The sequence below is a fragment of the Leiobunum rupestre genome, chromosome 6 (genome assembly GCF_980474605.1).
Source record: "Leiobunum rupestre chromosome 6, qqLeiRupe1.1.hap1, whole genome shotgun sequence".
In the NCBI taxonomy this organism is placed as follows: domain Eukaryota; kingdom Metazoa; phylum Arthropoda; class Arachnida; order Opiliones; family Sclerosomatidae; genus Leiobunum; species Leiobunum rupestre.
Window position 1 is genome coordinate 970,756 of NC_143389.1, and position 14,720 is coordinate 985,475.

A 14,720-nucleotide genomic window follows, 5' to 3' on the forward strand; every position below is an offset into this window, starting at 1 on the left:
ACCAATATTTAAAATGTGTCTTTTTTATTTGAAGTAAAATGCAAATTTCTGAGTATATATATATAATACAGGAAGATAATGGCAATAGATAAAAACGTAGTTGAGGGAGAGTTCAATTATAAATATTTCTTTTGAAAGAGCTCCTGCAAGCAAAACCCAGTTTAAAATATAATAGAGGATTATATTTTAAGCGAGGTTCTGCTATACAGCAGCTTGCAGGAGTGTTCGGTTGTACACATCGTAATTTTGTATAGTACATGTACCTATATTCGTTTTCAAATGTTTATATAGCGCACGCGCGCGTGAAAGTGAGTTTTTGGTTGCTGTTAAAAAAGGTGTTATTTTTTGCGCGTGTAAAAATAAATGTAACGGCCAGTTCTGTTTTGAAATAAGAGGAAAAAGGTTTACCGGTTTTTATGTCGGAAAAGTTCGCGTCTTTTATTTCGCTGTTCACGACATTTTTTGGTCCGTCGAGCCGGATACATTCGTCAACTTGATTATGTTCCTCAACTAATCATCGAATCGGCTATCTTTCCGTGAGAGACAGTGAAAATTAGTGTGGATTCTCCGTTGGAAACCGTTTAAACCATCGATCATATCCCGATCGTAAACGAATCAACATAAGTCATCATGGATGTTCTGGTGAGAAGAAGAGCAGCTATCAAGGGACAGATCACCAGGATTGAAAATGCGGTGGGTCAAACAGCAACGAATCTATCTGACGTCGCCTTGAAGCTGTATGTGGACAAGGTGGAAAAACTATCGAAAGACTTGGATGAGGTTCACGATGCCGTAGTTGCAAATATCGATCCCGACGACGACGATTTCGCGGACCACGAAGATGAATACAACCCCCTAATCGCTCGACTCGAAGATCTGACAATCCTACTCGTCACTGAATCGAATGAAAGAGCAGCAAACATTCCAGTGAGACAAGTCAGACCAGCTAGTGATGTACGTTTACCTAAGCTGGAACTTCCATCATTCAGCGGTGGTTACGTCGATTGGCTTCCATTTCACGATCTCTTCACGGGCACCGTACACAACAACGAATCGCTCACCGGAGCTCAGAAGTTTCAGTATTTGAAGTCATCATTACGAAACGAAGCAGCGCTCCTCGTTCAATCTATTCCGGTAACTGACGCTAACTATCTGGAGGCTTGGGATATCTTAAACAATCGGTTCAACAATACCCGGGAAATCATCGATGCACACGTAAAACGTCTCTTCAGTCAAACTAACGTCATCCAAGAATCTTCATCCGCTTTACGAACGCTCATCGATACCACCGCCGAATGCATAAGGGCGCTCAAGGTTCTCAAAGAACCAGTACAACATTGGGACTCCATACTACTTCATCTTGTAAAGGAAAAACTGGATTCAGAATCTCGCCGACAATGGGAACTTTCCCTGAGGGGGACCGAAAGACCAACTTTCGAGGATCTCGTTACATTTCTTGAACAACGGGCCAGAGCCTTAGCAGCAGCTCCGCCTACAACTACTGCAATCAAGTCGAAGCCTCCATTACATCAGAGACCGAGTACAAAGGCTCATCATGGTGCTCTGAGCGAGACGTGTCACTTTTGCAACGAAACACACTCTGTATACAAATGTACCAATTTTCTGAATGCATCTTCGGACGAGCGTTGGAACATGGTCAAGAGGAGTGCCATGTGTTTCAATTGCTTACGAACCGGTCATCAAAGCAATGACTGCAAATCTGGTCATTGTAGGAAATGCAACGCACGACATAACACACTTCTACATCAAGAGAAGGAATTAACGAAGACGAAGGCAACCTCCGGTGTAGTTTCATGCCCATCTCGTGAAATAATTGGATCAACCCAAGTTATCTTGGCAACCGCAATGGTCCAAGTCAAGGGACTTGACGAGCAACTTTATCCAGCCCGAGCGCTTCTGGACTCGGGTTCTCAAGCCAGTTTCATCACGGAACAATTCACGAGGAAACTAAGATTGAAGCGAACACGTTTCAACGTCTCGGTTGACGGAATTGGATCAACCGGAATGAACACCTCTCAAGGCAGTGTCATGGTGAATATTCAGTCAAATATCATTAACACGTCGGAGGTCATCGTCGAGGCAATCGTCCTGAAAAAGGTCGCGGATTATTTACCTAACAGTCCGTTCGATCCTGGAAATTGTCTACACTTGAAAGGCTTAACACTTGCTGATCCAACTTTTCATAGCCCTGGACAAGTGGATATTTTACTAGGTGCTGACGTGTATCTAGAGCTCTTACAAGATGGCATTTGCAAGGGGAAAGAAGGTCTTCCAGGTGCCTTTAATACTCTTTTCGGATGGGCAGTTTCCGGTCCATTGCTGATGGCCGGAAGAAGTTCGAAAATAAAGGTCCACCATTGTACATTGGAAGCAGATTTGAAACATCTTTGGGAGCTAGAAGACATCCAGCCTCGAAGAATACTATCTCCAACAGAAATTCAATGTGAAAAGAACTTTGAAGAATCACATACACGTGACTCTACAGGAAGATTCACTGTACGATTACCAAAGATAAACGATGCACCAAAACTTGGAGATTCTAAACAAATGGCAATCCGTCGATTCTCTCACTTAGAACGACGTCTACGTGTTAACCCGAATCTCTATGAGGAGTACCGCAAGTTCATGGGGGAATACATTGCCCTTGGACATATGGAACTCATTCCCTCGAATGAAATAAAAATCGAAACCAATCCATCTTACTACGTGCCTCATCATGCGGTATTCAAAGAAGACAGTACCACCACGAGAGTTCGTGTAGTGTTCGACGCCTCTGCCAAATCTACAACTGGAGTTTCCCTAAACAATCATCTGCTAGTGGGGCCAAAACTTCAAGATGATTTGGTCAACCTCCTTATTCGCTTTCGTCAACATCGCATTGTAATGAAAGCAGACCTTGCCAAAATGTTTCGTCAAATTAGAGTACATCCAGACGACTCCGATCTTCAAAGAATTGTTTGGCGAAACAACTCACACGAACCCTTGCTCGAATACCGTTTGCTAACGGTTACATATGGAACCGCATCAGCGCCATACCTAGCAACTAAAGTCTTGAAGCAACTCGGCCATGACGTGAAAGAGACACTTCCGTTGGCATCTTCGGCTTTACAAAATGACTTCTACATGGACGATCTAATGACAGGAGACGAATCGATTGAGAACGTTTTAAGACTTCAGTCAGAAATCATTCAAGCTACATCTCAAGCAGGATTTGAAATAAGGAAATGGGCGTCGAATGAAGCTGCATTATTGGATACACTACCAGCCAACATGAAGGATTTACAAAAGCCACTATGCATCGAGAACGACGAATCAGTCAAGACTCTCGGCCTATATTGGACTCCTTCGGCTGATAATTTCTCGTTTATGGTTACTTCTCCAGCGTCAAGAAGTTCAATCACTAAACGTACGATTCTTTCGGATACAGCAAGGATATTCGATCCTCTGGGACTGTTGGCACCAGTAACCGTTCGAGCGAAACTGATGTTACAGGAAATGTGGCAGCTAAAATTGAATTGGGATGAGCAACTTCCCCAACCACTTGAAGCTAAATGGAGGTCGTTTCGAACCGATTTACCAGAAATTGAAAACATAACGGTTCAACGGCACATTTCGCAAGCTAATGCTACAGACATTAGCCTGCATGGATTTTGTGACGCATCGGAGAAAGCGTACGCAGCTGCCGTATACCTGAAGACGGTGAATAACAACGGACAAATCAAAATACAACTGATCGCTGCGAAAACAAGAGTCGCTCCGCTCAAACAAATCACACTTCCGAGACTGGAATTATCTGGTGCATTACTTTTGGCTTCTCTGATTCAATTGATCAGGGAGTCATTGAGATTGGATATAGCTGATGTTCATTGCTGGTCGGACTCAACAATCGTCCTAGCTTGGTTGAAAGCTCCACCGCAACGTTGGAAAACGTTCGTAGCCAATCGAGTGTCAGAAATCCACGAGAAACTACCGAGAGCGCAATGGCATCACATTTCAGGAGACAGCAACCCTGCAGATTGCGCTTCTCGAGGAATATCCGCTAGCGAACTGGGAAATCATGGTCTCTGGTGGCATGGACCGCAGTGCCTTATTTTCGCCGCAACAACGCAAGAACTACATGAACTCTCAGAGCCAAATGAATGTTTATCCGAGGAAAGACGAATTATTTCGTTAGTAACACATCATCAAATGGATTTCACGCTCCTTTCCAAATTTTCAGCGCGTAAAAAACTCATTCATATCACCGCCTACATTCTACGTTTTGTCTTCAATTCGCGAAATGCGACAGAATTGAGGATTACTGGACCTTTATCGAAGGAAGAGAACGAAAAGGCGCTATCCCATTGGATTCGGGTCGTCCAAAGCAACAGTTTTAACGAAGAGATAGCTTGCCTTAAACAAAACAAGGAATTACCACGGAAAGGTAAAATCCTTTCGATGCGTCCGTACATCGATCAAGATGGGATTCTTAGAGTTGGTGGCAGACTTTGCACTCCAACTTACCATACGAACAAAGGCATCCGGCATTGTTACCGAGACAGAGCAAATTAACAGAACTTCTAATACAACACGAGCACGAGAAACATTTTCACGGAGGTGCTCAACTACTAACTTCTGTCTTACAGAAACGTTATTGGATCGTCGGTCTTCGTGATGCCATACGTTTCCATATCAGAAGATGTGTTTCATGTGTACGACAGCAGGCAGTCACTGTAAAGCAACTTATGGGCGATTTACCACCAGCGAGAGTAAATCCTGCTCGGCCATTTTTGAAGTGTGGAGTCGACTACGCAGGACCATTTACCCTTAAACTAATGAAGGGACGAAGTCACCTCAGGTTTAAGGGATACATTGCCGTCTTCGCTTGCTTTATCACAAGATCAATTCATCTTGAACTTGTCAGTGACATGACCACCGAAGCATTTCTGGCAGCATTGAAACGCTTTGTTGCTCGACGAGGAAAATGCGCCGACATTTACAGCGACTGTGGAACCAACTTTACAGGAGCCGATCGAGAGATGAAAACATTCATCAAATTCATAGTCTCTACAAACAACAACGATCAAGTATCACGATGGCTCGCAGACGAAGGAATTAATTGGCACTTCAACCCGCCTGCAGCGCCACATTTTGGAGGCCTCTGGGAAGCCGGGGTGAAGTCCGTCAAGTATCATCTGAAACGAGTTCTTGGCACCATGGTTCTAAACTTTGAAGAAATGCAAACGCTTCTTTGCCAAATCGAAGCTTGCTTAAATTCACGTCCTTTAACGGCGTTAAGCTCGGATCCAAACGACTTCAATGCGTTGACACCTGGACATTTCCTAATCGGAGATGCACTCACCGCAATACCCGAACCCGATCTCACTTCTGAAAACGTCAACCGCCTGTCACGTTGGCAATTGGGCCAACAAGTACTGCAGCACTTTTGGAACCGTTGGCGAAATGAATTCCTCTCTCGCCTTCTACAACGTCCAAAGTGGACTACACCAAAACCGAATCTACGAGTCGGCGACTTGGTCTTGCTCAAAGATGAAGATTTACCTCCAACCAAGTGGAGAATGGCAAGAATCACTGAACTTCATCCAGGACAAGACAATCAAGTTCGCGTCGTAACTGTCAGAACCTCTGACAAATCACTGAAAAGACCCGTAGTTAAATTATGCCAGTTACCACTAGACTGATTTTAATTGTATTCAAACTGTTTACTAAGGGTTATTTATGTATGCAAATGTAACTTTTCGGACTTTTACTATCTCATTTGAAATTCGTTATTTCAAGGCGGGCGGAATGTTCGGTTGTACACATCGTAATTTTGTATAGTACATGTACCTATATTCGTTTTCAAATGTTTATATAGCGCACGCGCGCGTGAAAGTGAGTTTTTGGTTGCTGTTAAAAAAGGTGTTATTTTTTGCGCGTGTAAAAATAAATGTAACGGCCAGTTCTGTTTTGAAATAAGAGGAAAAAGGTTTACCGGTTTTTATGTCGGAAAAGTTCGCGTCTTTTATTTCGCTGTTCACGACAAGGAGCATCTTCAGTAGAAATATTCGTAATTGAGCTCTCCGTCAACAACTTTTTTGCTTAAAGTTGTTACATAAAGTTTAACTCTTTGGGAGTGACAAGTTAGTCATTTGAATTACCTGATTTTGGAAATATTGTAAGAAAATTTTTTTGTAAATAAATATAAAGCAGTTCTTTCTAAAGCATTCTGGTCTTTTCATTTAGAAACTGGCATTACAAACTAAATGAATACGATTAATTTTAACGCGGATAATTTTAGTTATAATTATACGTAGATAAAATGGTTAATTAAACTTTATTTAAAACGTTGATATTTAGTAAAGAAAACGTTTTAAATACGTTGGGTTATAAACGTTTCAAATACGTTGATGGTAATAACGTTGAAAATTGTTTATTCTTTGTATAGATATTAACGTTTTTTTATACGTTACAAAACACGTCTAATCACCGGTCATCCCGCTATGTACTCTCAACGTTTACCTTACACCTTATTACCAACCGTTTAAAAACGGTTAATCAACTAGATTTCGCTACCCGGGAGACCATACTAATTTTAAGACGAGGTTTACCTCGTATAATCTCTAACAAAATTATTTTTACATGGTTTTACTTCTTAAGTGCTGAACATAATCATTTAATTTTGTCCAGAACTATAACTTTACAAAAAAACCATTGAAAACCAATTTGTTTTTTATTGGGTTAACCGGAAAACAATTGGTAATCTATTGGGTTAAATGGAAAACCATTGGTAATCAATTGGGTATAAAACCATAAAGTTTGTAATTGGGATTTGCTTGGTACCAATAGGTAATGTATTGGAAGTTAAAAGTGTATATATAGGGAAATTAATTAAAATTTACATGATTCCTAAACATTCTATTCCATTAGGGAGCTTGCATAAATTAATTCTATTGTCTACATTTAAGACTACACTTCTGTCGAAGACAAGATAATTTCAGAATATATTTCTTTTCTGTTCGGGTTGCAATTTCTATGTAAGGCAACAATGAAGTTTAAGTTTCATAATGCTCAATAACTACAAAGATATTTCCTGGCTCACTGAAATTAGCACATACACCAATATCAATAAAATATTGAATTTCTCCGTAAAGCATATCATTATTACATTCAAAAAGCACAAAGCAGTTGTTTCGCTTAATACACCTTTTATTATTTTTTCCATGTAAATGTAACTTTCTGTAAATTTATCTGTTAAATATTCTAAAAATTTCATTTTCAGTGAAAATTTAAATTTAAGCCATTTCTTTGACAAAAATTTCATTCTTCATTCGTTAGTCGTATAAATTCTGATTTCCCCAGAGTTCTAAAATAGTCCCCTTTTTTACATTAATTTTAAAACCCACTTTTGCTGAGTTATCAATTTTAGAACAATATTTTGTACAACCATCTCAAAACCAAGTTTTCGAAAATAGTTTTCACAAATTTGAATAGGAACACCTTGCGTCCCATTTACAGTAGATATTATTTTAAAATTAGCATCCTCTAATACAAAAGCTGAATGTGCCCATAGGGGACCCATGTTGAAAACTCTATTTGGCAAATGCAAAAGGAAGTGAACATTGGAAACCATAGTATCTTGACCATAAAGATTTTGATACTCATAAACAAATTTTGTAATTAGGTAGTTAGATTTATTTAACTCAGTTAGTAAAATGAAGATTTCAGTAAAACATAAATACTTTTAAACAGTTTATTTAAGATACAAGGATAACAGTAAAACCGGAGCCAATTTTGCCATTCATTTGCCTTCCACAAGTGTCTGCCTGTCTTTTAATGATCTAGGCTGCCTAGCTATTTCGTGTGGTGGTTTTATATTTTTCAAGCGGAAGTCAATAAGAGAAATATCGGTCGGAGATCCGATATAATAATATGTACCTGTTCTGGTAAGCCATATTTCTGTTAGAGTTTTTATGACCCCAAGCAACACCACATGCATATAGTCTGGTAAGAAACCATCAATAATATTAAAAAGGGGTAGATTTATCAGTGGATTTAACCCTTAATTTCTAAAACAGGTTTTCCATCTAGTAGTGTGGCTTCCATATTGCTAATTTTTTCCTGTTCATTGCGATTCGCATATATATTTTCTATTTCTGTATATCTAATACTCTTTTTATTCAAACCCATTTTTTCAACAATTACAATGTGTCCTGGATGTAGACACCAACTACAATCATAACCCGTTGAATTGCACAAAATTTTGCATTTTGGGGCGAGCAACTGAATCCGGACAGCTTCAAATAGCAATAGCTTTAGTAACTATGTTTTCTGTTTTATTTTTAACCCAATTAAAACCAACACTGTGTAAATGTTCCATCTCGGTAACAAATGGTTGTAAAAACACATCCATTTTTGGATCTACATACTCACCATAAGCCGACCAAAATAACCTGATTAAAACGTTCATTAGGGTACAACTCTTTTATAGTAACAAAAATGGGCCACACAGAACACTTGCTAGATTAAAAAACTGATGCGCCATCAGTGTTGAAATTTAAGGAAATATTATTAGGGTTACCTAAAAAATTCCCTGGTTTTGACAAATTTTTATAGATTTTTCCATCATAAATGTCTTCAATACAATAGTCATTAATCTTTAATCTTTCAAATTTATAATTAAGTTTGGAAGTTATATTTGAATCTTCAAATAATTGTGTGAGCTGCCCTTCCAAAGGAAGCGTATAAAAACTCGATGTAATTTCATTACTGTCATATCTTTTGGAACAATTTGGACAGACAAATGTTTCGCTAAGAATTTCTGTACAATCATTACATAGCAAGTTCTTAACACTATTTGTAACAGGAAAAAATTTTTAAATCGATACTTTGAAATTGGAACAGCTTCAGTTCCAATTATAGTGTTTATCAGCTTTAAAAAATCATCTAAAGCAGCATCACTCAAACTATGTTTAAGTGAAAAAGCATATATAAGTAAGGCAACTTCTCCTTTTGATAAACAGTTCCCCGAAGAAATTTTTTCGTTGAACATTTCATACGAAAATCTATTTAGAGGCGATTCATTCTGCTTAGTTTCATACGGATAACCCGAAAATTATTTTTAAAAAACATAATTTTCAGGGTCACGTTCTTTTTCTCGCAAAAGTGTAAGGAGCTTGATATAGCACCGCTACCCTTGTAGCCTAATGCAGCTGGCCCAGCAGTTGTGATTATAGTGTTGGCCAAAGGTGTTGGTGAACCAGCAACTGAACAATCGAAATGTCCTATTTGGCCAGCAGCTGGTTTACGAATCGGGGCCCTTTCCGTTTTTAAAAAAACCAGCATGTGGCCAACTTTAGGTTTTTTTGCCATATTAAAGATTTATAGTTACCAACACCAAAGTTAACACTGTCCCAACAATTCCACCCCCTCGCCAACTACAAAACCACCCCCTCGCCAACTACAAAACCACCCCCTCGCCAACTTTAAAACCACCCTTTCGCCAACTAAATGTAGTCACTTAACCAGCACAATACCTTACCTAATTCCCCAAATTTTAATTTAATTATTCGGTATAATGAATAACAAAATATTAAAATTCATTTTTTATTCGATATAAAAACAGTAATTTTTGGCACAGCAATTTCAAATATATACAATCGTCTCCAAAAAAAAGAGATTCGTCAAATAGGTAATTTGTAATTAACAGTTTTTCTACTCGTCTGATAATTCAGCTTCTGGTTTATCAACGCTTGCGTCTCTAGCTTCTTGGCTACTCTTTTTCTTTCTTTGCTCTCTTCCTCCTTCTCTGTCCCCTGAGTATCTGATCCACTTCTTCATAACTGTTTCAATATCATAAATTCTTGACCCTTTAACGTTACGTTGAACAGCTTCTGTAAATACATAAAGTTTTCAAACTCGTGAGAAAACTACATAGCAAGAATACAGTTTTTTTTAAAGAAAAATATAATTTACCTTTTATGACATTTTTCGTTTTTAAAACTTGAAATGCGTGTTTTCCGTTCAAGCCAATCCAGTTGAACTTTAAAATCAAAGAATGCGAAAATACTCTCTTCAATATTCCACGGCATGTATCACCAATTTTGCGACCACCGATAGCTGATAACTTTCTCACCTAACAATGAATAAATCGTCAATTTAAAACAGATTTTTATCCAAGCCCCATTGCAAAAATAGAAAATCACGGGGCTGCGTTTTTGTATACCCTGTTTAAACTGGACTATTAACTTACCACTCTTTTTCTGATATCCTCATCATCCAGAAACATCTCCAACTTTTTCAAATCTTGAATGCTTTCAAGAGGTAGGCTTGGTGAACCATCAATTTCCGTATCGTCCAGGGTATAATTAGCCAATTGCTCTTGCGAGTTTATGATTTTATCCAATTTCACGTGTATGTCAGATAGCATTAACATTACAGATTTTTCGTATTTATCTAAAAATTAAGAAAGTTAAGTATTGTATATGAAAATTTAGTTTTCCTTTAAACTGTTAGACTACTTATGAGGGTTCATAGTTTTTAGGTCGCTAAGATTGAAATTTGTCCCCAATAAATGCGTGTGTATCAAGTTGGGCGTTATTTGGTTTTGAAGTTGGCTTTAGGTTTCTTTTAGTCGGGCCTGAGTTGGCTTACGACTTTTAACCAACTACGACACCATACCGACCGCGCGACTACTAGACAACACAAAACCAAATGGCTTGTGCTACAAGGGTAAGGGAATAAATTTCTCATCATTGCCCTCTATGTAAACCTGATGCTTGGGAATGGGAGTCCATATAATAGATAAATAAAAATAAATTACGGTTATATGTTTAGTTGTGTTTAACTACCTCCCAAGGAGGAGCGAATATAATATCAACTCTCGAGAAATTAAAATAGTGCATGTCCAATTCAGGAAATAAATTATAATGCTCTAATTAATATGTTTGCTCATTTACTTTAGATCGTAGTTTTTTCTAAAGGGGGAGGAGCTTGATAGTAAATATCGCGATCCACCCCTCCAGGGACTATGGTACCCCAGTGGACTATTTCTCCGATTTTCTCGTAAGGAAGAATAGTTTTAGCAGTTAATTTGGGGTAATGCTGTAAATAAGCGATTCTATTATCATTATTAGGAATATTTATGTCTTCTTCCTCGTCACTTAAGTCCCCTAAGGGCTCTAGGGGTGTGAGTTCCAGAGAGCAAAAGTTGTTCCCCCTCTTCAGGCTCAGAGACATTATCTCATGGTGTTATATTAATAGAATGGTGAGATGGTGCGTCTTCCTCCGCCAAGGGAGTCTCTTTCAATTCGCCCATAGTAAGAAAGAGTTTTAGTTTACTGATATGCAGGATAGTGCGTTTTCCTGTCCCTATCTCTTCTATAAGGTAATCTAGCTCATTGTTATGACTTTTTAAAATTTTATAAGGCCCTAACCATTTAGGAGCTAGCTCGGCTGCATATTGTTGGTCAGCCCTAGATAAGGGGTGATGTACTTTCCAAACCATCCTCTTTTAGTACCATGAAGTCTTCGTTGCTTTGGTTGGTTTATAGCAATAGTATCTCGGGCCAATATAATCTCCCGTGTTAAGGTGGCAATCGTTCTTGCGAAACTATGGTGCTCCCTCTAAATCTATGTGCTCTACCTCTTCTTGAAAGGATTCCCAGGACAGGCGGGCTTATCTCCCATGGCTTAGATAAAAAGGGTTTCTGCCCGTGGTGTCGTGAGGACTATTTTTATGTACAAAACACAGTGCTGGTAAGCACACGTCCCATAGCGTGTGGTTATTCCCTACATACATAGATAAATTGGCCGCTAAATCTTTATTGATGCGCTCAGTGGGGTTACTCTGTGGATGGTAGGGCGAAGTATTAGTAGTGCGAATTATCAATAATAGGCAAGTTTCTTTCTATAACCTGGAAGTGAATTGGCTCCTATTGTCAGATAATAAAGCCTAAGGTGCTTCCCCAGAGCAATACAATGTCACTTAAGGTTTGGCTTACTGTAGTGGCAGTAATATCCTGCACAGCCAATAATTCAATATATCGGGTAAATAAATCTACATATACTATTAGAAATCTATCCCATTATTTCTACGCTAAAAAGATCCCCTGGGTTGTGTATGGTTCTTGAACGCATTAGGCCGGGAGTGTTTTGATTGCGCCCTTTTTATTGTTGGCATGGTATACATATGCTCACAAACAGCGCCACCTGTTTACTCATATTGGGTGAGTAATATTTATAGCGTATTTGTTCGTAAGTTTTATCCCTCCCTCGATGTGAAATATATGTAAACATCGCTCTCTTAATACCTGAGGCAGACATATCTTTCGTGAATTCCCACGATAGGCCTTTCTATATACAATATTATTATGAATTTCGTTTGTGTTAGTGGCATGTCGTATTTCTAAGGCATTAATAATTTGAATGGTCTCAGGGTCAATGAGTTGTTCTTGTTCGATGTCAGTGATGGTGAACATATTAGCTGTAAGAGGAGGAGAACTAGGCATAGGTTGAGGGACCCCTAAAGCTCCTTTAATTAAAGGCTTAGTAGGTCTGACTACATCCCTAGATAATATGTGAGCTACTACATTCTTAGTTCCCTTCTTATACTGGATGGTAAACTTATAAGATTGAAGGTCCATTAACCACCGGGTAACTCTAGCCGATGGCTTCTTCGGAGCTAAGAGCCCATGAAGTGCTTTCTGGTCGGTTTGAACCACAAAATCTCGCCCTTCCAGGAAATGCTTGTATTTGTGGATGGCCCATTCAATGGCCAAACACTGTTTTTCGTATGTAGATTTAAATACTAAAAACCACATTCAATGGAAAACTCCATGGTGCCATCAGTCTGAGATATCATTACACCTAATGCCTGATAACTGGCGTCAGTGGTTACTAAAAAAGGGCTATTGGCATCGTAGTGGTGAAACTGTAATTTATTTGTCTCTACTAAGGCTTGTTTTAATGTATGAAACGACTGTTGACACTCCGGTGACAAGTTCCAGGGGACATTCTTCCGCTTAAGCCTATAGAGAGGAGCTACTTCGTGAGCGACTTAGCAATAAATTAACTATGCCACCCCGTAAACTCTAAGAACCTCTGTTATTCTTTTAGGTTTCTAGGACTATCTATTTGTTCGACCGCCTCAACCTTCTCAGGATAAATATGAACTCCTCTTTCATCGACTATATGACCTAAGATTATAGCACGTTTTCTAGTAAAGAAACACTTTGACATATTCAGGACTAGACCCGCATTACTTAGTTGGGTAAGGACATATTGGAGCGCTTTTAAATTATCGTCCCATGACTTTGACGCTTCGAATAAATCATCTAAGTAAACAGCTCGGTTAAATTGTGATTTGTCCCTAAAAATGGTCCTTTAGTTCCCGAAAGGTGCTAGAGCCGTTGCATACGTACTCGTATTTCCATTTGTACAAAATAATATAAAAAATGGCATATAAATAAACAATGTTAGTGGAGTTAGCAAACTTTAAAGTGATAAGTGAAGCTGATTCCGTCTAAGATGTTGGAAGAAGATGAACGACGTACCGTAATTAACTAGCTTTCAGTTGCGTTAGATTCTTGTGTTCAAGATTTTTATCCTGTCGATTGGAAGAAGGAGCAAATGAACGACGATCTACCAATGATAACATTTGACGTATAGGAAATCTCCGCCTATTTATATCTCTGAATAATTGGTCTGAATAGTTTCAAATTAAATTAAAGCCACGTACTAGAAATACTTTGTTTATGTTTAATTTTGTTTTTATATTATCTAAGTTTGACGGGAATTGTACTAATACTATTACTTGATTGCAAAGTCGGACCGCAGTTCGGGTGCCATTTTCTGTTATCGAATCTGAACCTCCCAATCCTAGGATTAGCACATAGACCTCGAGATATTGGTAACTTGGTTAATATAATAAAGAAGCCCAAAGGGGAATGCTTTTAACAGTTGTTAAATTATAAACATTTCTGTAGGAAAATACATAAAAACAAATAACTTGTTCAATGAGAAATAATATAAATAATTTCCTTTACCAACGTAGAAAGATACATTTTCTGTGCAGTAATAATGACGGCCTTTAATTAGGTTACATCGAAACCTAGTAACGGCTGCGGTTAGACTCCCACAATTGAAGATTCTGGCATCTAATGCTCCAAGGGTATCGTGGAAGCCACATCGATTGAAGGAAGCTGAAACTCCCGACTTCGCTTCCTTCCTTCTCCTTCCAATACTCCCGTCTCGTCTCCCCCGCCTAACCGCCAGCCTAAGCATATATTGACCTCAGAACTACCAAGGGCTATTATAACAAAAAGGACTAGTTATTTCTAGAATCTAAATAAGTTCTGGCAACCGGCAACCCTGCAGGCGTCTGCGTCGACTATGGTCTGTTCTACGTTAGTTTACAATAAGAAAGGTAGATAGGAGTGAACCTGGCTCAAGGCGAATCACCTCTACCAGTTGTTTTTAGGCTTTACAATACCGTACGGTTACATCTTGTCTGAGCCAATAATTGATATATTTATATTATCTCAGTTGGGACGTATCAGAGACCAGGGGAATGTATAAAAGGGGGGAGGAGCTATAATCGCGTCGAGGTACGTAAATTTTAAGGAACAAATAGAGCGCCGCCAGGAATTCATTGATGTGTAAGGTAAGGGGCCTTGTTGTGGCCCAAGAGCTGAATCTATAACGAAGATTCTTGCCTGAGC

At 38.9% G+C, this 14,720-nt stretch overlaps 1 protein-coding gene across 1 annotated transcript; it reads right to left on the reverse strand.

The window, feature by feature from the left end:
* Positions 1–9,714: 9,714 nt before the first annotated feature.
* On the reverse strand, positions 9,715–10,489 carry LOC149937642 (uncharacterized). The gene is made up of 3 exons (XM_090177615.1): positions 10,253–10,489; positions 9,976–10,135; positions 9,715–9,893 (listed from the first exon to the last, which is right to left on the reverse strand). The coding sequence occupies exons 1-3, from the start codon at positions 10,433–10,435 to the stop codon at positions 9,715–9,717; spliced, it is 522 nt and encodes a 173-aa protein (XP_090033741.1). The 5' UTR covers positions 10,436–10,489.
* Between the last annotated feature and the right edge of the window lie 4,231 nt (positions 10,490–14,720).